Source organism: Brassica oleracea, chromosome C9 (genome assembly GCF_000695525.1).
Source record: "Brassica oleracea var. oleracea cultivar TO1000 chromosome C9, BOL, whole genome shotgun sequence".
Classification (NCBI taxonomy): Eukaryota; Viridiplantae; Streptophyta; class Magnoliopsida; order Brassicales; family Brassicaceae; genus Brassica; species Brassica oleracea.
The window spans coordinates 3,785,497-3,806,929 of NC_027756.1; the positions used below are offsets into that span (position 1 = coordinate 3,785,497).

Below are 21,433 nucleotides of genomic sequence, written 5' to 3' on the forward strand. Positions count from 1 at the left end.
TCGTAAATTTACATGGCGTTTACGACGAAAGTTGGATTCCTCGTAATTGCGTTGTAAAGATCATGTAAATTTCCGACGAAATATTTTCGTTGTAAATGTTCGTTGTTATGGGCACGTTTTCTTGTAGTGTTATACTATGACACTGTTTGTGTGTGTAGTCTGTACATAAAGGTTGTATGTCTGTTTTTTACTTGCAGGATCTTTTGAAAGTGTACAAAGAGACGAGGAACGGAATGTTGGGACCTGATTACTCAACTAAATTCTCTCCATGGCTTGCCTTTGGGTGTATCTCTCCTCGGTTTATCTATGAAGAGGTCAGATCATAAAAACCTTTTAACCAGTGTCCAGGGCTGGATATGAAATTTTGGGGATCATAAACATTTTTATTTTAATTTTAATTTAAACATTTGATAATTTGGGAAACATCCGGCTAAGTATAATAGCTCTTAATTTTGGTGCCAAAGCGAATGTTTTATCTGGATGTGCCAGCGTTCCAAAACATATAGAAGTTTTTCACTTTGTGGTAATTTAAAATATTTTCAGGTTCAAAGATATGAAAGAGAAAGAGTAGCAAACAACTCAACATACTGGTAATGTCTTTATTAGTTGAGTTCCAAACCAAATCTTCGGTTGCATTCCCTTCACTCAGTTGATTTGTTACATGTGTTCCAGGGTGTTGTTTGAATTACTATGGAGGGATTACTTTAGGTTTCTTTCAATCAAGTGTGGCAACTCCTTGTTCCATCTAGGTAACGTGCTTACCAAGCAAACTGGTATGAATTGAAGCTCAGCTCTGAATCAGTTTTTTTTTTCTTTTTTGGTAGGTGGTCCAAGAAATGTGCAAGGGGAATGGAGTCAAGATAAGAGGCTGTTTGAGTCCTGGAGAGATGGCAAGACAGGGTGTGTTTCTGATATTATGATTTGATTATAATGCTTGAGGTTCTAAAGTATTATCCTTTAGTGAATGCTCATTAGGTATCCTCTTATAGATGCAAACATGAAGGAGTTATCCACTACAGGGTTCATGTCAAATCGAGGACGGCAGGTATATGATTAGTTTCCTTCTGTACAACTTAGCTATGTTTCTTTTCATGGATGATTGTTCATTCTTTTTCATTCTCTGTCTAGATTGTTTGTTCGTTTCTTGTGAGGGACATGGGCTTGGACTGGCGCATGGGTGCTGAATGGTTTGAGACATGTCTATTGGACTATGATCCTTGTTCTAATTACGGAAACTGGACCTATGGAGCAGGTACTACTACTCATGCCACTTGTGGCTTTATAATTGAAATGGAAACCTTTCACCAAGATGAACATTTTGTTTTGCCCATTGAAGGAGTTGGTAATGATCCAAGAGAAGACCGGTACTTCAGCATCCCCAAGCAAGTAAGTAACTACTAACATCCAGATAATAATAATCTTGTCCTAGCAAACAGGACCAGTGCCAAGATTTTGGAATTTATAAATAGTAGGGGTTTTATAAATTTTTTTTTTTTTTACAAATTTAAAAGTGTCTATGTAAATTATTTCAATTTTTTTTTATAAAAAAATTGGGGGCTATTTGCCAATGTTTCACTTGGTTATGTTCAAGACCGCCCATGCCATGCCAATAAGTGATGTGAAGAAGAGACTGAAACTGTGTGTTTGGTTCAGGCACAGAACTATGATCCAGAAGGAGAATACGTAGCGTTTTGGGTGCAGCAGCTGCGTCGGCTTCCAAAAGAGAAAAGGCATTGGCCAGGGAGATTGATGTATATGGACACAGTTGTGCCATTGAAGCATGGTCATGGTGGTGGTAATGCTCAAGCGTCTCGTGTGTCAAAGTCTCGTGGTGGTTTCAGAGATAATCACAGTGGGAGACGTTGAAGACACCAAAGATCCTTAAAGAAACTATTCTTCACAAGAATTTGTATTATATCATTATTATTATATAAACTTTGCAGTATTCATATTGCACGTTTGATTAAAACTATATAGCAATCATATATATTACACGATTTATGATACAAACAGTCTGTTAGTGTGTGACCGACCGAGACTTGTATTGCGCGCGAGAATCAAACTGAAATACCGACCGGAACAAAGAACGGTCTTGTCTCTGAGATCGTAATGGGCCTTAAGCCCATTAATAATAAGTTATAGACTTCGGCCCATTTTAAAACATAAGAGAACCCTTGTTAGTAACTTTCAGCAAATCAACAGGCCTTCCTCGGAAGAATTCTACAGAGCAAGAGCTCATAGCAACCCACTCAGCGACTCACACTTCCCCATATCCCCATCTCTCCCTCTCACGTCGACCTTTCACTCCACTTCCCCAAAGCCTCCTCCAAGAAGACTGAGTTTGCAGACATCGGATGCGGCTTCGGCGGCCTTCTCATCTCCCTCGCAACTCTCTTCCCCGAGACCCTGATGATTGGTATGGAGCTGAGAGATAAAGTGACGGAATACGTCAAGGAACTGATCTTAGCCCTGAGGAAGACGAGCTCTGGAGGGTGAGAGTACGAGAACATCTCCGTCGTTAGGACAAACTCGATGAAGTACGTTCCTAACTACTTCGAGAAAGGACAGCTTTCGAAGATGTTTTTTCTTTTTCCCGATCCGCATTTCAAGGAGAAGAATCACAGGAGGAGAGTGATTAGCGTTGATTTGCTTGATGAGTATGCTTACGTTCTTGGAGCTGGTGGGGTTGTTTACACGATCACTGATGTTGAGGAGTTTGGTGAGTGGATGAGGTCTTGCTTAGAGAGGCATCCGATGTTTGAGGCTTTGACGCAAGAGGAGCTTGATTCGGATCCTGTCGTTGAGCTTTTGTGTAATGCTACTGAGGAAGGGCAGAAAGTTGCTAGGAATGGTGGACAGACGTTCAAAGCAGTTTTCAGACGCATTGCTTATGTTTCTTGAGTTCAACATTTTTTTTTTTTTTGGTAGTGAACGTCTTCTTGTTGTTGTTGTAACACATGCTTCTTTCTTAACTTAAACGGTCGTACGTGCCTGCCGAACCAAACTAAATTTCGGTTAGTTCGGGTAGGAGTTTCTGTTCGGTTAGGTAGGTTTAAAATGAAATTCGGTTTTCGGTTCGACTTGATTAAAAAATGATTTAAGATCGATGTTTTCAACTTGCAAAGATTAATGTCAACAGAATCAAGAAAGAACAAATCTAAGTTTTAATTAATATATTCCCAGAAGAGAAAATCAAATAGAAAGCATTAACTATCTATGGCTAGAATATAGTGACAACACATATTTTTACATTTTTCTACCCTCAAAAGAGAAAATCAAATAAAAAGCATCAACTATCTATGGCTAAACACACATATTTTACACTTTTCTTTTGGCTACCCGTTCTTACTGTTGTATAATATTGTTGTTTTTCATATGATTGCGTGATAAGTGGTCAACTTGTAAAACAAAGGTTACGCAAGGGGAGTGGGGAATCAATACATCGCAGCTTTTCCTGTATTTAATTAATGTTATCTTACGTATTCGAATATATTTCTATTTTTGGCTTGAGCTCCGTTCTGGGTAAGACCTCCATCTCGTCTCGTTCTCATATCCTTCATCAATAACGTATGAATTTTATATTGACCACTTTTTCATGAATATTAGTATGTTTATTTACTTAATGGAGGCCAATGATAGACCCGACAAATTCAAAAAATATATGTCTCTATTTCTATTTATTTTTTTTGTGTGCAAGTTGCTTCTCCTAGGTAGAGCGGGGAATTTGAGTCCGGGCTACACCCCGTTTGACCCACTGTAGAGCGGGGGTGTTGATCGAGTGATTCGAAAAAAATAATTCACGGATGCAGTGTTTTATGTGCGGAGCGAGTGCAGATCAGTCAAAATTCAACCGTGGATATCCGTTAAGCCGCAAAAAAAAAAAATTTAAGAAAAAAATATTTTAAGCCGCCAAAAAAAAGAATGTTTAAAAAAAAATTATTTAGTTTTAATTGTAAATTGTAAATTGATTTTTGACATTATTTTAAATAATAATAATTATTATTATTGTTAATAATACCCTGCGGTCAAGGTTAAGTAGATCACCCGTGGATTTAAACGGAGCTATGCGAGTTTTGTATTTTTTCTTGCAGTTCAAACGGATCAAATTTTTTGAATCAAAACAATCTCTCAATCCGCGGATTGGCGATTCAAGCGGGACGGGTTTGACCGCAACCCATCACTACTCCTCGGACATGCATGGGCTCGATCAACTTGAATCGCAAGTGATATTTGTCCCTATAAGAAAAAAGAATCATACGTAAATGCACATCGGTCGACGCGTAAAGTCACAAGTATAATGTTAACTAAAACTTCTTTGCCTAGGGAAACTCGATTCACACTCAAGTTCAAAAACTCATTTCTCTTGTGTTCTCGAAATTTGAATTAGTTTTTGTTCATATATCATTTAGAAGTTACAAAGTGAGCAGATACTCAGAGCACATTTAAGTTAACCATGGCTTTTAAAGGATTTTAAGAGCTGTGGGCCCCACGAAAAACTAAAACCCATCCATTCTTTCTCTTCTGCAAGAGACGAGTTTGGTGGAGTTTTTGTACTGTTCGCGGGTCCCACTAACACGTGGCGGCTCGCGATTGGTCCGGTTTTAATTTTAATTTTTTTTTTTCTAAATCGGACAGAAAAAAAAAACTTAAGAACCCACTCCCCCTATCATTAATCATGCTCTCAGGAGTAATTAAAGAGCTTATAATACATAATACATATGCACACAAAATAGAATATAGTAGTCTGGATGATTTGAGTGTTTGTCCTAGTAAGCGGTGACGTTTTTGTTCTTGTCCTATCCGGTAAACAACAAAAAGAAAATAGGATTACGATAAGGAACATGATTGATAAATGCACGTAACCAAAAAGCTGATACATTTTAAAGAGGAAAGTGATGATGACTTGATGAGTGTCTCTTCTTATACTGCGTTCAAGGATTTGGTTTATGATTGTCTGACCAAAATCTTTATTACATGACTACTTTTGTCGGCCCACAGTACCTTATATTCCGAAAAACGACAACGCACATTTCATAATGTTCCACAAATTTCGGCTTCTTTTCTCCTTTTTTCATCGCTTTTATATAATTCTCTTGACTGTTACGTAATATTACGTCCAACAAAATAATCTGCGAATTATAATTGATTTCGTTTATATACATATTAGGTAAAAAAAAATGATAATTGACAGCATATATATGATTCTAGATAAACTACACCGTACGCATTGGAGTGGACAGATGCCAACAACAACAACGCATTTTTGCACTATGTTTAGGGTATATGATCTGTATGTTGTGACATTCTAAACAAACTTATGTATAGACTATAGATTAGGACGGCCAAAATGCAAGCAAGCTCGTTCCCTTAATAGTTGGGATTATCCTATTTGTAAGTCAAAACATTCAAGACAATCCTTTTTTTCTTTCTTTCTACTGTGACTATTTTAATATGTATATTAAACTTTTAAATATGATGGGGAAAACAGACAAGAACAGCCAAACCTTTTTGTCTTAACTCCACAAACCAGTTGCATCTGTAATAAAATATGAAGCTCAAACCCATTTGGTGGACTGAATTCATTATTATATATACACAAGTGCTTATAAATGTCTTAACTAAAGATTTTGCATAAACTATATCCAAGAAGCCGTTTGTAATAAAAAACAAAGAAAATCTCCCTTTAATATTGAAAGACACAAGAAGAAAGGTAATCATTAATAAAAGAGAAATATGTATAAATATACTATCATACCGATGCTGGACAATACCAAGGGTCTTGTTAGTACGGTTCACATAGTCGATTTGAAAGAATGAAAATGTAGAGTATTCCATGGAGAGTTTGCATGAGTAGAAGAGAGCAAAATGTAGCCGAAGGACAACTTGCCAGAATTATGTTCATCACCAATATTATTATGCATGATGAACGACCCTCCGGCAAGTCATCCTTGGCTGCATTATACTCTACTCCACTTCAAGCAATTCTACTCCATTGGGCATGCATGTCCTGATGTCCATCAAACTTCAAAGAGTGTTTGTGATGGGTATATGAAGTGTAATGAGAGGAAGTATTTATAATAGAGAGACGTGTAACTGCACAACGTATCCGATCCAATATAATATGCATTTACATATATGGTGATATAAATATTCGACAACCAGCTAAAGATTCGGAAAGCAAGTTGGCTCTAGTGCTCAACATAAAGCCAATAAAATGTTATAATGTCAAAAGACTCGGCCTTTCCACCATCCACTCGCAAAATCTTGTACACTTCTTAAAATTGGTATATCAATCGATTCTCTCAACCTAACTTATTAGGAGTCCGATTGGCGTGAAAGCTGTTGTGACCGTTTAAAGCCACAGTCCTCAAAGTTAATTTAAAGCCAATCAGGCTTTTAACTCCTTTTTTTTTCTCTAAAACTTCTACAGCCTTTAACCGTTTGACTGTCACATTTTTACTCTTCAAATATTGATTTGTTCTAAAGCCAGGTTCGAGAGACTTTGAGAAGGCTGTGGGTCCTTTTTAATATATATATTTTTGAATTTTTTTACAAATCTTCCTCTTCCTTTAATAAAAAGAAATTAAACAATTCAAAAAAACTAAAACGAAATTCAATAAATAGTATAACAAAATATAAATTACTTTAAATTGGATTTTGTTTGTAAAAAAATTATTAATTAGTTCTTTTCATAAAAGTGTCATTATTAATTATATTTTTGTACCAATAGTTTTTAATATAAATAAAATTATGTTTAAGATAAACATATTTAATAACAAATATTTTAGTTAAAATTTGTATAAATTATATGAAAATTCTAAATGGACATTTTATACATATTAAAATGTTAAAATGACACTTTTTTGTAAAACCAAAAAAGTAATAATCATTTATTATTAAATATATTTTAATAAAATAAATCAAATTTACATTTGTAACATTTAATATATTAGTTCGTTGCAGTTTTCAATATATATATATACACATACATTATAATTTAGCATAAATTTATTTTATATAAAGTAGTAGTCACGGCTTTTGCAGTTTTTAATACCAATTAGACCTTCAAATTTATTTTAAATGACAGCCACAATTTGCACAGCCAAAATTCTAAAGCGACAGTCTAAAGCAACAGTCGTTATCTATTTTAAAGATGTTTATTTATCTTTAACTCTTTAAACCTTAACTAATTTGGAGGATTTTTCCAAAAAAAAGAAAAACTAATTCGAAGCAGTCAACTTACACATGCTGCATCACACAAGAAAACACATTTGTCAGAATATTTTCATGATCTTTGTCCCAGAGAGATATGACAAAAATTATTAACTCCAATGTATAATCTTTTTTTTTTTTTTTTTTTGGGCAACTCCAATGTATAATCTTAAGAACCCATTTTTCAGGATCAAATTGACAGGTAGATCTTAAGATTTTAAAACTTGATCAACCACTGAACCAATATGGATGCTCTAAAGATGGTGTGGTGTCTACATTGGTCCCACTTCTTTGAACCAAATAAATATTTTACTTTTTGGAGAAATATCGAAAGTCAAAGAATTATTTGCATTAGTGGTGATTGGCCTCCATGCTGATTAAAAGAGCAATTAAGAAAAGTGATCAGGGGAATATAAAAAGAAAAACATGATAGATATGGATTAGATATTGAGAGCTGTACTTCATTTTTACAAACAGTGATTTTTTGTCAACAACAGTAAAATATTTATTTTATATACCCATGTATAGTCATTATTCATTCATGTTTTGATCTTATACAGTTATACATAACCATAAACTTCTGGTGAGTTCTTAACTTACATTCCTCACATTGTTGAAACACAAACACACACACAAAATTGAAACGATGGTTTTGTTTCTTTTGGTAAAAAAATAAAGAATTGTTATAAGTAGAACTTTACCGAATAGTTCTTACAAGGAAGACTTGAATTCCAAGACTGGATTATGATTGGTCCAGTGATCTCCCCAATTGCTCGAAGAATATTATCATAAATTAACTGGTTCTGGTATTGGTGGATTCGATTGGTCTGTGTTGTATAATTATCATCAATACAAAAAAAATTTACTTCCACTTTCGACATACAGTATATATGTTAACACATGTTCAGTTAACATTGACATAAAGCAAGATTTTTAGGGTATTAGTAATAAGACTTGAATTCAGATATCATTAGATCATCTTCAACTCATTTCTTTGTTTTTTAAAATTAAACTTTGTAAAAATTTATATTGTAATATTTGTAATAGAATTATTATATTGAAAAATATAGAAAGTTGGATATGCTTATCAGTTAAATTCACCATATACATTAATAATATTTTACCAAAACATATAAACTATAGTAAAAATAGGTTTTTTTTGGTATTCATAAGATTTCATCAACATATACATAAAAATAATTTAAATACGAAAAAAGAAAATAATTATAGTTAATAGGGAAATACCCTACGATAAATATACATTTATACCCCTAGAGTTAACTAATCCAAACCTTAGGGTTTAGAGTTAAGGAGATTGAGTTTAAAATTTTATAAAATAAAAAATAAAAATAAAAATTTGAAAATAAAAAATTTAAAATAGTTTCAAAAAGTATTTTCGAATTACAAAAAAAAAATGAAAAAAAAATAAAAAAAATTCGAAAAAATAAATTCAAAAAGGAAATAATTTATAAAAATGTTCTAATTTGAAAACATATAATCTAAAACTATAAAAAAATTATTATTTTAATTATTATTTTTAATTTTTTTTTTAAGTTTTTTAATATATATCTAGAGTATTAGGGTCATTTTACATATTAAATGAAACATTTTGGTCATTTTCCTCCTTGTGATATATTTTTGTGAATAAAACTTGAAAATAGTCTATTTAGGAGAATTGCCATAGTTAATATCATAAATAATTGTTTTATATTTTCTAAAGAAGATGAAAAATAGATAAATAAATCATGGGCTAAAACTTTAGTGGGCCTTAACAGACTGGGCTTCTCAGTTCGAAGACACTACCGGAGTTTTGTTCAGTGGTTGGTGGATCCTATTGATTCGGATCTGAATTTTGAATGTGTAGCCTGAACTTTCCTGTTGAGAGGGATTCTCGTCACTCTTTGCTGATACAGCAATCGTGCTCAGGTTTTTTTTTTTTGAGTTTGTTTCGTTGATCAAAAATGCTGCGCGCGAGAGCGTTTCGGCAGACCAACAATAAGATCGTGAAGATACAGGTGCATCCCACGCACCCATGGCTCGTTACGGCCGATGATACGGATCACGTCTCCGTCTGGAACTGGGAGCACCGTCAGGTTTCTAGTTTTTAATCGAGATTCTCATCCGAATCGGAGTATCTTCAACGTAATTAGCCATTTTCTTATAATAGGTGATTTATGAATTGAAAGCCGGTGGAGTCGACGAGCGCCGTTTAGTTGGCGCCAAGTTAGAGAAGCTAGCCGAGGGAGACTCCGGTGAGCCATGACCAACCTGTTCCATCTCAATTTCTGTAACAACCTGTCCCGTTCTGTGGACCAGAACCTCAGGCTGGCTCTGGGGAGCACCGACCCTAACCTTCACCTCACCCACCCGTGAGCACTCACTCACTCCCAGATCAATTGGTGACAAATTGTCTCGTGGAAAGATTGTTAGAAGGTGAGATCTTGGGTTCGAGGAACATCAAGCGCACCAATAAACTACATGGGAGTCAGTGGACTCAAAGGCGAGGGATTAGGGTCGGTGATTTACAGAGCCAGCTTGGGGTTCACGGGACGGATGGAGTCCACAGGACAGGACATCACAATTTCATTAGAGCATCTCTAATATATTACTCTGTTTTGTTGATTTGTTCATAATAAAGTTGAGTTTTACTCTGATCCTAAAGTGAAAAGTTGGAGTAATATTAACAATTATAAATTCATTACTATCTGGAATAATCTTACTATTTAATCCATTTGTGAAATAGAGTAAAGTAGAGTAGGGTTAGAGATGCTTTTGTCAGCTGAAGTTTTGGTTTTCAATTCTACATTCTATTATGGTATAATGAGTATTTGCTTCATGACTTACATTCAATGTTTTACTCAGACTATAAAGGCAAGCCTACTGAAGCTATTCGAGGAGGAAGGTAATAGTAGATCGTCACCGTTGCTATTCTTTCGGCACTTTCAATATGAGGAAAAAAAAATTGAATAATCTGCGCATATTCTTTTCCACTTACAAGTGTCAAGCAGGTGAAGTTTTATGACGACGATGTGCGTTATTGGCAACTGTGGCGAAACCGCTCTGCAGCTGCTGAATCTCCCTCAGCTGTTGATCATCTCACGTCCGGGTTCACTTCTCCGGCTCCATCGACTAAAGGCCGGCATTTTCTGGTCATCTGTTGCGAGAACAAAGCCATTTTCTTGGACTTGGTGACAATGCGTGGCCGAGATGTGCCTAAGTCAGAGCTTGACAACAGGTCTCTTGTCTGGTGAGTTCACTGCCTTTTCTCTAGTTTCAGAGCATGGGTTTGCTTAAAACCTGAGACCCCAGGAAAGATTTAGATTACGAATAGCAAGTTAATATATGTGCTTTAAATGTAGTGTGCTTCTAATTTTTTTTCAAATTCTTCTGCTCCATAAAGTTGTTAGACTTTCTCCTTTCATTGCAGCATGGAGTTTCTTACCAGATCATCGGCTGGTGATGGCCCTTTAGTTGCATTTGGTTCAACTGATGGTGCCATTAGAGTTTTATCAATGATAACATGGAAGGTTCGTTTATTCAAAAACTGAATGTTTTTATTTTGTTTTTTTTTTCTGCTGGGTTTAGGTTGAGAGCTATTGATACTGGCCTGTGTTAATTTCCCTGAATTTTCACTTCCTTGCAGCTTGCCCGTAGGTATACAGCTGGCCATAAAGGATCAATCTATTGCTTGATGAATTTCATGGCATCATCTGGCGAGGTAACTACAAATTCTCTCTTTTAGAAATTGGTATCTTAGTGCTCCACAGTCATTTTATATCATTATTAGGTTATGTTATTAGTTCTACTAACAACTGCCTTCTTTTCCTTTTATTATAATTTAAAGATTTTTAATGAATGCTTATGAAGCATTTTCTCTCTGTTATTTATCTGCAGTAGCCAGTATATGATACCAGCCATTCTCTATCTACTTGCAATTGCAGGCACTCCTTGTTTCAGGTGGCAGTGATGGTTTACTTATACTGTGGAATGCCTATCAGGGCACTGATTCAAGAGACCTTGTACCCAAGCTTAGCTTAAAGGTATTCATATCAATCCTAACCTTTCATGCAAAGATTCGCCAGATTTGGTTACAGCTGAGGACATATCACCATTATTCCTAGTTTCACTGAACCTTCTGATTTGATATGTGTTTCTGTGTGTTGGATAATTTGTAACTAGTTTTTGTTCTTTCATCCTTTTGTGATTAATAGGCTGAGTAGTTATTAGCGGAGTATATTGTTTTTTTATTTTGTTTAAGTGACATGCTATTGTTTGCTTAATCAAGTCTATAAATTCCACTTTTCTGTTATATTGTTTTGTCATTCCAGGTATGGTTTGGTAAAAGCTTTTGCTCACTCTCTTCTGATGTTTTTGTTCTGATTGTATCAGGCACATGATGGAGGGGTGGTGGCTGTTGAGCTGTCACGAGTAAGTGGCAGTGCTCCACAGTTGATTACAATTGGTGCTGACAAGACATTGGCCATATGGGACACAATGACATTTAAGGTACTGTTGTATCTCATATATGGGCTTTGCATATTTTATGGATCTCTTTTTCGACACACATGTCTACTGTTTCTCTACAGGAGCTGCGGAGAATTAAACCTGTCCCGAAGCTAGCTTGCCACAGTGTTGCATCCTGGTGCCATCCTCGAGCACCAAACCTTGATATTTTGACTTGCGTTAAAGATTCACACATATGGTATCCTTTTTATGGTGAACATCTTTATGTATATTAGAGGAATGTCTAATTGCTTAATTTTTCATAGGTCTATTGAGCATCCAACTTATTCCGCCCTGACAAGGCCATTATGTGAACTTTCCTCCTTGGTTCCGCCTCAAGTACTTGCAACCCACAAAAAACTTAGGGTAACTAGCTCTTGACTACTTGCTTATTTTGAGTCTGACGAAGCAAACACAGCACTATTGCCTTATTATATATAATAGCGTCGTTTCTATATACATTGGTAGTACCCCACATTAGTTACTAATTAATATCATTTTTTTCAGGTCTTTTGTATGGTTGCACATCCTCTACAGCCACATCTCGTCGCAACTGGTACCAATGTTGGTATCATAGTTAGTGAATTTGATCCCCGTGCCATCCCGTCTGCCGCTTTTCTACCAGCACTCTCTGGAAGTCGGGAGAATTCAGCTGTATATATCCTTGGAAGAGAATTAAAGCTCTTAAACTTTCAAATATCCAACACAGCTAACCCATCCCTTGGAAATAATGCCTTGTCCGAATCAGGAGTGTCTAAGCTAGATGCAGGTGAACAGCTGACTGTAAAGCAGACCAAAAAGAAGAGTGTGGCATCTGTTCCACATGATTCATACTCAGTTCTTTCTGTAAGCAGTTCAGGGAAGTAAGTTTCCGGTTCTTTTTTCAGTCTTCAAGTTCTATACTGAGATTTGATATAACAACCTTGAAACAATCTGGTTGTAGGTATGTGGCAGTTGTATGGCCTGATATTTTGTACTTCTCTATCTACAAAGTTAGTGACTGGTCCATTGTTGATTCTGGAAGTGCGAGAATTTTGGCGTGGGATACGTGTCGAGACAGATTTGCAATACTAGAATCTGTATTACCGCAAAGAATCCCTATGATCCCAAAGGGTGGTTCATCAAGAAAGGCGAAAGAAGCGGCTGCAGCCGCGGCGCAAGCTGCTGCCGCTGCTAATGCAGCTTCATCAGCTAGTGTCCAAGTTCGTATTCTCTTAGATGATGGAACCTCAAACATCCTCATGAGATCTGTAGGAGGTCGCTCTGAACCGGTATGTGTCTTTTACTGGAGTTATTGCATTCCTTAACCACTTTTGATGTGTTCTAGTCTCAGCTGGGGATTAGTTTCCTAAAAATAGCCATCTTTCATATTCAATTCGTTGTTTTTTTACTTGGCTCAGATCCTCTTAATGGATTCTCGAGCAGATCTGTTGAAGTGGTTCCACTGAATAATTAATCTAATCTGCTCCTAAAATTTAGTGTGAAGTTTGCATTGAAAATATACAAAAAATACTACAGAAGAAAAATTTATAGTCTTATGCTTCCAAATTTTTCCTTGCAGGTCATTGGTCTGCATGGCGGCGCTCTACTTGGAATAGGCTATCGCACGTCCCGAAGGATTAGTCCTGTTTCTGCAACTGCTATTTCAACCATTCAGTCGATGCCACTCTCGGGATTTGGAAACAGTAATGTTTCTTCTTTTTCTAGCTATGATGATGGTTCTTCACAGAGATCTACTGAGTCCGCACCGCTAAACTACCAGCTCTACAGGTGATTAATGGCTCCATTTTGTTAGCTCTACTTTAATTTTGTGGCATTTTTTTCATTTTAAAGTTTCTCAGTTCCATATAAATCCTCATGGAAGTTTCAATGTGTAGTTGGGAAAATTTTGAGCCAGTAGGTGGGATGCTACCTCAGCCAGAGTGGACGGCATGGGACAAAACAGTTGAGTATTGTGCCTTTGCTTATCAACAATACATGGTCATATCGTCCTTGCGCCCTCAGTATAGATATCTTGGTAATGTTGCCATCTCACATGCTACTGGAGCTGTTTGGCACCGCAGGCAGCTGTTTGTGGCTACACAAACCACGATTGAGTAAGATTAGAGGGCTTCTTTCTGTTTTGAATCAGTTACTCTGAGGCTTGAATGCTAATACTTTCTTCCATGCCTGGATTTTCCAGATGTGTTTTTGTGGACGCGGGGGTTACTGAAATTGATATAGAGACTAGGAAGATGAAGGAAGAAATGAAACTTAAGGAGGCACAGGCTAGAGCAGTTGCGGAGCATGGAGAGTTAGCCTTAATCACAGTAGAAGGTTCCCAGAGTTCCAAGCAAGAAAAGATATCTTTGAGGGCCCCCTTGCTGCAGGTGGACATTTCTTGCTTTTATATGAGATAAATATAATTGATTTTTGAAGCTCAATTTTTCAGGTCTAAGCTTGTGTCTTTTGCACTCATGCGTATCCTCTTTTGATTGTAGGTGGTGCGTCTAGCTTCTTTCCAAAATGCTCCATCTGTTCCACCATTTTTATCATTACCGAGACAATCCAGAGGTGATGGCGATGACATGGATGAAAGAAGGGCCAGTGAGGTAGCTGTAGGTGGTGGGGGAGTCTCAGTTGCTGTTACTCGTTTCCCAGTGGAGCAAAAACGACCAGTAGGGCCTCTTGTTGTTGCTGGTGTACGAGATGGAGTTCTTTGGCTCATTGACAGGTATCAACTCTATGTTCTTACCTTAAAGCAATACTGACTCTTTACAACAAATACATTTAGTCACAGAGTTACAATATCTTGCCATGATAGTCATATCAGTCACTTGAATGATCATATAAAGATTGAACTACTGAGACACTTCCACCTTTTTTTGGTAGGTACATGTGTGCCCATGCCATATCACTGAACCATCCTGGTATCCGCTGTCGATGTCTTGCTGCGTATGGGGATGCTATTAGTGCAGTTAAATGGTATTTATACATTTCTCAGTATATCGTGTTTACGTGAGTAGTAAACTAGCTAGAATATACCTCATTTTTTTTGTTTATTGTGCAGGGCAAGTAGACTTGGGAGAGAACATCATGACGATCTGGCACAGTTTATGCTAGGGATGGGATATGCAACAGAAGCTCTTCATCTGCCTGGAATATCAAAGAGGTAAAAAAAACATATTATGTTTGGTGCAGCAAGTTCCTTCAAGCTGTTCCTACTATTCTCAGTCTTTTATGTGTTCTCAGGCTGGAGTTTGATCTAGCGATGCAGAGCAATGATCTGAAGAGGGCTCTTCATTGTCTCCTCACAATGAGCAATAGCAGGGACATTGGACAGGACGGTCTAGGCCTTGATTTGAGTGACATTCTCTCTTTGACAGCTGAGAAGAAAGAAGACGTTGTCGAAGCGGTGGAGGGAATAGTGAAGTTCGCAAAGGAGTTTCTTGACCTTATAGATGCTGCAGATGCCACTGGGAACGCCGACGTTGCTCGTGAAGCTCTCAAAAGACTGGCTACTGCAGGTTCGGTTAAAGGAGCTTTACAGGGTCATGAGTTGCGAGGCCTTTCGTTACGCCTAGCTAACCATGGAGAATTGACACGCTTAAGTGTATGTCCCCGCCACTTCTCTTTCTTTCCGCTTCTAATTTGGTTATTATTGTAGACATAATAGGTTAGGCATGTGGTTTTGAACCGAACCGAACCGAAATTTTGGTTCGATTCGGTAGGTTTTATAAAAATAATCGGTTTTAGGTTCGGCAATAGGTTATTTCGGTTTTTTTCTTAAAAATAATTTATACTTAAATCATACAAAAACCTGAACTAACCAAATTAACCAAATTTAACTGAAAAAAAATAATTCAGCTAGATTTTCAAAAACTGAACTAATTGAATACCTAACTGGATGAATATTTCGGATCATTCCGGTAATATTTATGTTGAACCGAACTAACCGAATCCAGCCTATAATAGGTGGTTTTCGAAGTTAAAATTTTGGAATATTATACTTTGTATCTTTGAGGTTTCTAATTGAAAGGCTATTTTAACTTTGTTGCAGGGTCTGATAAACAATCTGATCTCTATAGGCCTCGGGAGAGAATCAGCATTTTCTGCTGCAGTTCTGGGAGACAATGCGCTCATGGAGAAGGCGTGGCAAGACACAGGGATGCTCGCAGAAGCTGTACTTCATGCTCATGTAAGATTACAGTTTCACCAATTTTAGAGTTTGCTTTTTTTTTTATGAACCTTTTATTGTTTCTGACTATCTACCACACAGGCACATGGTCGTCCAAGTCTAAAGAACTTGGTCCAGGCTTGGAACAAAACGCTGCAGAAGGAAGTTGAGCAAGTTTCATCTACTAAAACCGATGCGGCAAGTGCATTTTTGGCATCTCTTGAGGATCCAAAGCTTACGAGTCTGTCTGATGCATCTAAAAAGCCTCCGATAGAGATTCTACCTCCCGGAATGTCTTCGATCTTTGCTTCCATTTCTGCTCCCAAGAAACCTCTACCCGCACTGAAGACTCCACAGCCAGAACCAACTAAGCCATTGGCTATTGAAGAACCAGCTAAACCGTTGGCTATTGAAGCTCCTCCTCCATCTTCTGAAGAGACACCACAGACTGAGTCAGCGCCTGAAACTGCAACTGATTCTGAGTTAGCTGCCCCGGAAACTGCAGCTGATTCTGAGCCAGCAGCACCTGAAACTGCAGCAGCTGCTGAGTCAGCTGCTCCAGAAACTGCGGCTGCTGCTGAGTCAGCAGCACCTGAAACTGCGGCTGTTGCTGAGTCAGCAGCTCCAGAAACTGCAGCTGTTGCGGAGTCAGCAGCACCGAAAACTGCAGCTGTTGCAGAGTCAGCAGCACATGTAGACGGACCAGTGACAGAGACAGTGTCTGAGCCTCCTGCGCCAGAAAAGGAGGTAACGTCTGTGGAAGACAAAAGCGATCCGTCTTCAGCTCCGAAAACAGAAACAGCTGTAGCAACAGAGGATAATAACCAAACAATGCCGCCGCCACCGCCACCTGAAACTACTACAACAACAACAGTGAAGCCAACAGAGAATGCAGAAACCGAGAGGAAACAAGTAACCTATCCTCCAATAAGAAGCCAACCCATTGACTTCGATTTCTTGAATGACTAAGCCAAGTTTGCACAGAATAATCCCGAAAATAAAACAACACGAGAGTGTTCATATCTTTTAGATATATTATTCATTGATCAAGCTTTGTGGTCACATTGGCTAGAGGAAGAGGGCGATGCTATTGTTTAATTTTAGTACCATTTTTTATTTTATTTTTGGCATCAGTTCCATTTTTTATTGTGTCATTCATTGCATTAATGGTTTGTTTTCATTGCATTACATCACATAACATTAAATGGTTAGTGTCATTTTTGTAATGTCATTTTTTTGTATTGCACTAAATGGGGTTAGTTATATTTTTGTAGTGTGTCATTTTTTGTTTTCTGATTTGTTTTCACTTCATTAATTGTTTGTTATTATTTTTTATATAAAAAAAATCTCTCGAGTTACGTATAGTGAAGCGTAACCCAATAACCAAGTTCGAATGGGAAATCAAAATACTTTTTGCAGCCCATATTTGGCCCATTACGATAAAACTGAACCCTCTGAATCGTCCAGAAGTGTAGATTAAGTTGAATTGTCTTGTAGTTGTCCGATTGGCGATAAGTCTCTCTTCCCCATTCTTCTCAACCTCCTCTCTCTCTCACAGCCGTAAGAGAGAAGCAAAAGGCTCAGAGTGGGGGGAGCTATGTCGCATATGGTGTTTCAGAGCGCCGCCGCTCCAAAACCCTGTTTACCAATCCCTCGCTCAACCGCGGCTCTTCCTTGTAAGCTCCGCCGCGTCAGCTTCGTCAGAGCTTCATCCTCTTCTCTCATCGAATCCGTCGGAGATTCAGTCTCAGGTCTCGAACGCTGCTTCCAGCTTCCCTTTAGCGGTGACTCATCCCCATCGTCTTCCTCTATCTCAATCTCAGCTTCTTCTTCTCCAAGTGCTCAGATGTGTCCAGTGATGAAAGGTGGCAAGTTCGGGTCCGTAGGAGCTGTAACGTTAGAAAAGGGGAAGCTTGATATGACCCAGAAGAAAGTCGAGTCAAGCCCTGAGGTCTCTCTCTCTAAAGGCTTCGCCTTTTATCTATTGTCTCTCTCTCTCTCTGGTCTCATTGGTTCATCAATTTGCAGATTGCAACGGGAGGAGGAGGTGGAGACATTGGGAAGAAAATCAATTTCGGCGGTGGCGATGGAGGGGATGATGATGGTGACGATGATGATTACTTTGACGAGTTTGATGATGATGATGATGGAGATGAAGGTGGACTTTTTAGACGGAGGATGTTCCTCGCAGAGGTAATAAGACATCTTTACTCTTTTGTTTTTGTATTGTCATGTTATTATTATCACACGGTAATGACATTAATGTTTTTTTTTAATACAGATATTTGATAGGAAGTTTGTTGATGCTGTGTTAAACGAGTGGCAAAAGACAATGTTGGATTTGCCTGCTGGTCTCCGTCAAGCATACGAAATGGTTAGATACCCTTTGAAAGCTTTTCGTTTCATGGTTTTGGTGGGGATGCTGACATCACTTGTATGCAGGGTTTGGTGAGCTCAGCACAAATGGTTAAGTTCCTTGCCATTAACGCTCGTCCTACAACAACTAGATTGATCTCCCGTGCTCTTCCTCAGGGATTGTCTAGGGCCTTCGTTGGCAGGTAACTTTGTGTGAGTCTTTGGACATCTTCACTGTCTCTAGAATTATAGGTTTTATGTTATTAGCGTCACTTTTGGAAATATGCATGACTTTTCTTCAATGTTCTAATAGTCATCTAGGCCTCCGCTTATACAGCAAATTGGTTATAGCCGAAACAATTTTCTTAAAATCTGATTTAAACGGTTCAAGTTGTTCTAAATCGCGATTTGAGTTGGTCTAATCTTCTATATATATAAAGAAATGTTCGTCTCTCTCCCGTGAAGCCACATCATCAATTCGTGTGTTTTAGGAGTGACACGTGTTCCATTTTATATTTAGGGCCGAAATAAATGAATGCAGTAAAGGTTAACTGAACCCATCACCTCTAGCACTGGTAATTTCTCTTAGAACCACTAGGCTAAAGTCACTTTTTATAAATATGTGGCCGCGAAAATACTTATTATCGTGTCAGCTGGAAACCCATGCTTCTTCTGCTTGTGGCCAGGGCCGATACTGAACTGACGTCAAGATGAAAATCGTGAAGTTAAAAACTTTGCTCCAAACAGTTTTGCAATGTTTCCAACCTTTATAACTTGATGCATATAATATATATCAAAATACATTTGTTGTACACGCTTTTATTAGTTTTGCTTTTAAAAGAAGATATTTACAGTTATAAATGTTTTGTGCCAGTGTAGTAATGGTTGAAAAATCTCTATACATATGTCATTTTAAAATAACACCCAACTTCTATATATAGTCAATACATATGTCCATGTTATATTCTAGACTAAATATTTTTTCTTTTAAAAATATAGAAAACAATTTTTTTAGTCTACAAGGAAATGTTGTAGAGCAAGTATGCATTATACAAAATAACATATATTTAAAATCCATACACAAAAACATAAAAGTTGTTATAGGCCTCTTTCTGACGCATGCACACTCCCCTATGAATAAGAATTAAAAAAAAACAGTATTATCATCAAACTTTATCACAAATCCACATTTATACATTTATAATTATGAGTTGGACAATTAGTTAATTTGATACAATACCAAAGCAAGAATAATCGAAAAACAACTATACCACCGCATACTAATAAGCAAGACATAACAGATAACCAAATTCTTGAATCTTAAAACAAATTTCAACTCGAGCATTTAGTGAATATCAAATTAACTAGATATAAATTGGTGTAAATTAAGTAATAATGCTAATATAACTCGACAAGTTTGTCTGGTTTCATTTTTTATATCTAATTTTTATAGTTCATCAAAATAATTTTATAATTGAACCTAAATTAAAATATCTTTATAAAATACAATATATAATAAAAAACAAATAATTTGTTGACACTAACGATTTCTTGAACATTGGTTTTCTTTGTTGGGAGACTAATGCAATCTTGATTATGTGACTGTGTTGTGTAGGATGTTAGCGGATCCTTCATTTCTATATAGACTTCTCTTGGAGCAAGCTGCCACGGTTGGATGCTCGGTTTGGTGGGAGGTGAAGACTCGTAAGAATAGGTATCCTTCATGAGCCTAAACTGTCTACACATTCGTAGGCTTGTAGCTTATGATTCACTGTCCTAAAGTAGTTTTCTCTATAATTTTGCAGAATAAAAGAGGAATGGGATCTTGCACTTATAAATGTTCTTACAGTATCAGCATGCAACGCAGCCGCCGTTTGGTTGTTAGCTCCAAGCCGTTCCTACGGAAACACATTCCGGTTTGACCTCCAAAACACACTGCAAAAGCTACCGAACAACATATTTGAAACGAGCTATCCCCTTAGAGAGTTCGACTTGCAAAAGAGAGTCCACTCTCTTTTCTACAAGGCCGCAGAGTTGTCTATTCTTGGAGTAGCAACAGGTGCCTTCCAGGGTTCTTTGTCTAACTTTCTAGCCGGAAAGAAGAAGAATAGGTCCATCATCACTTAAATAATTCTCTTGTTTCACTTAGGCATCATCTCTTCTTTTTTTGTTGGTGTATAACTTTTGTTCTTCTTACAGAGTATCTGTGACAGTTCCATCAGTCGGTACAAACGCTCTTGGTTACGGCGCGTTTCTTGGGTTATACGCTAACTTGAGGTACCAGCTGTTGTGTGGGTTTGAAAGAACAATGAGCAGCCACTTTGATGTCATAGGTGTAGCACTCTTCTTTGGTACTGCAGTGAGGTATTACTCTCTCCTCCCACACACATAGATCTTATGAAGCCTTTTGTATAATGAATATGGATGGATATGGAACAGGATTATGAATGTTCAATTAGGGGAAAAATCTAGACAAATATGGCTAGGTGTGGAGGCAGACCCTCTGGCTCAATCAGATGATCTGCTGGCGAAAGCATACAACCGACCCTCTTCAGAGGAAGGTGTAGCAAAGGAAGATTCAAGATGGTTCATCTCAAAGAATGCAATAGTCTCAGGGCTACTTGGTATGAAGCAACATGACTCAGAATCTTCAGATTCTCCTCAACCTCCAAAGGCTAGGCGAAAGAGGATTGTAAGGAAGAAGGTTGCTGCCTCTTGAAATAACCAACGGTACCTTTATTAATGTCACTATTTTTGGAGCCTGTGGAAAGAGCAACAGTGAAGTTTGTGTTGTTCATTTTTGAAAATAATATTACTGCTTTTTTTTTGCTTTGACAAGTCTTTGAAATGCATTTAGGAAAATTGATACAGATGTATCAAAGGTTCTTCCAAAGACAGAGATTGTGTCTGTACGAATATAGATACAGAGGCTCTCAAGTCTCAACCATGACTTCCCCGTTTACCCTTGAGCTCAGTCAGGGCCTTGTAAATTTATTTATAAGAATGGAAATATATTCATTTTAATCAACTACATATTTGAAACTAAAACTATTTAAAACCCAACTAAAACTATTCCGGGTTTAGTCGGAATAAACTCAAACCAAATACAGTGAAACTTGTATAAATTAATAATGTTAGGACTACACCAAAACTATAATTTTTTTATTAATTTATCGATATACTAATTGAACCAAAAATTCAATTTGG

General features: G+C 37.3%; 3 protein-coding genes, 1 long non-coding RNA gene and 1 pseudogene across 4 annotated transcripts; all 5 read left to right on the forward strand.

Annotated features, from left to right (window-relative positions):
* Nucleotides 1–226: 226 nt before the first annotated feature.
* On the forward strand, nt 227–694 carry LOC106316244. Its single transcript, XR_001264774.1, has 3 exons — nt 227–314; nt 544–590; nt 673–694. It is a non-coding gene; the product is annotated as an uncharacterized LOC106316244 (long non-coding RNA).
* Nucleotides 695–1,132: 438 nt separating this feature from the next.
* Nucleotides 1,133–1,866, forward strand: LOC106316242 (cryptochrome DASH, chloroplastic/mitochondrial-like). Its single transcript, XM_013754115.1, has 3 exons — nt 1,133–1,252; nt 1,337–1,386; nt 1,654–1,866. Exons 1-3 carry the CDS (start codon nt 1,156–1,158, stop codon nt 1,864–1,866), a joined length of 360 nt encoding a protein of 119 aa, XP_013609569.1. The 5' UTR covers nt 1,133–1,155.
* A 134-nt stretch (nt 1,867–2,000) lies between these two features.
* LOC106314135 lies at nt 2,001–2,910 on the forward strand (annotated as a pseudogene).
* A 6,170-nt stretch (nt 2,911–9,080) lies between these two features.
* On the forward strand, nt 9,081–17,139 carry LOC106319286. Its single transcript, XM_013757573.1, has 21 exons — nt 9,081–9,305; nt 9,380–9,464; nt 10,075–10,114; nt 10,211–10,459; nt 10,640–10,739; nt 10,856–10,930; nt 11,154–11,252; nt 11,602–11,718; nt 11,799–11,914; nt 11,982–12,081; nt 12,223–12,578; nt 12,659–12,986; nt 13,277–13,485; nt 13,593–13,811; nt 13,898–14,084; nt 14,196–14,428; nt 14,587–14,679; nt 14,765–14,866; nt 14,947–15,307; nt 15,755–15,892; nt 15,974–17,139. The coding sequence occupies exons 1-21, from the start codon at nt 9,174–9,176 to the stop codon at nt 16,838–16,840; spliced, it is 4,206 nt and encodes a 1,401-aa protein (XP_013613027.1). The 5' UTR covers nt 9,081–9,173; the 3' UTR covers nt 16,841–17,139.
* A 250-nt stretch (nt 17,140–17,389) lies between these two features.
* LOC106319511 (protein RETICULATA-RELATED 1-like) lies at nt 17,390–21,187 on the forward strand. The gene is made up of 8 exons (XM_013757858.1): nt 17,390–17,822; nt 17,900–18,064; nt 18,153–18,245; nt 18,314–18,429; nt 19,842–19,940; nt 20,032–20,337; nt 20,426–20,590; nt 20,666–21,187. The coding sequence occupies exons 1-8, from the start codon at nt 17,469–17,471 to the stop codon at nt 20,943–20,945; spliced, it is 1,578 nt and encodes a 525-aa protein (XP_013613312.1). The 5' UTR covers nt 17,390–17,468; the 3' UTR covers nt 20,946–21,187.
* Nucleotides 21,188–21,433: the final 246 nt, after the last annotated feature.

Bases quoted from the DNA above. Each gene is read 5' to 3' on its own strand.
- LOC106319286 (XM_013757573.1), top strand. From the start codon at position 9,174: ATGCTGCGCGCGAGAGCGTTTCGGCAGACCAACAATAAGATCGTGAAG. The intron at 9,465-10,074 runs GTGAGCCATGAC...TGTTTTACTCAG, and splicing joins GCTAGCCGAGGGAGACTCCG to ACTATAAAGGCAAGCCTACT. The intron at 14,085-14,195 runs GTGGACATTTCT...TTTTGATTGTAG, and splicing joins TGAGGGCCCCCTTGCTGCAG to GTGGTGCGTCTAGCTTCTTT.
- LOC106319511 (XM_013757858.1), top strand. From the start codon at position 17,469: ATGTCGCATATGGTGTTTCAGAGCGCCGCCGCTCCAAAACCCTGTTTA. The intron at 17,823-17,899 runs GTCTCTCTCTCT...ATCAATTTGCAG, and splicing joins AAGTCGAGTCAAGCCCTGAG to ATTGCAACGGGAGGAGGAGG. The intron at 18,246-18,313 runs GTTAGATACCCT...ACTTGTATGCAG, and splicing joins TCCGTCAAGCATACGAAATG to GGTTTGGTGAGCTCAGCACA.
- LOC106316242 (XM_013754115.1), top strand. From the start codon at position 1,156: ATGGGCTTGGACTGGCGCATGGGTGCTGAATGGTTTGAGACATGTCTA. The intron at 1,253-1,336 runs GTACTACTACTC...TGCCCATTGAAG, and splicing joins AAACTGGACCTATGGAGCAG to GAGTTGGTAATGATCCAAGA. The intron at 1,387-1,653 runs GTAAGTAACTAC...TGTTTGGTTCAG, and splicing joins ACTTCAGCATCCCCAAGCAA to GCACAGAACTATGATCCAGA.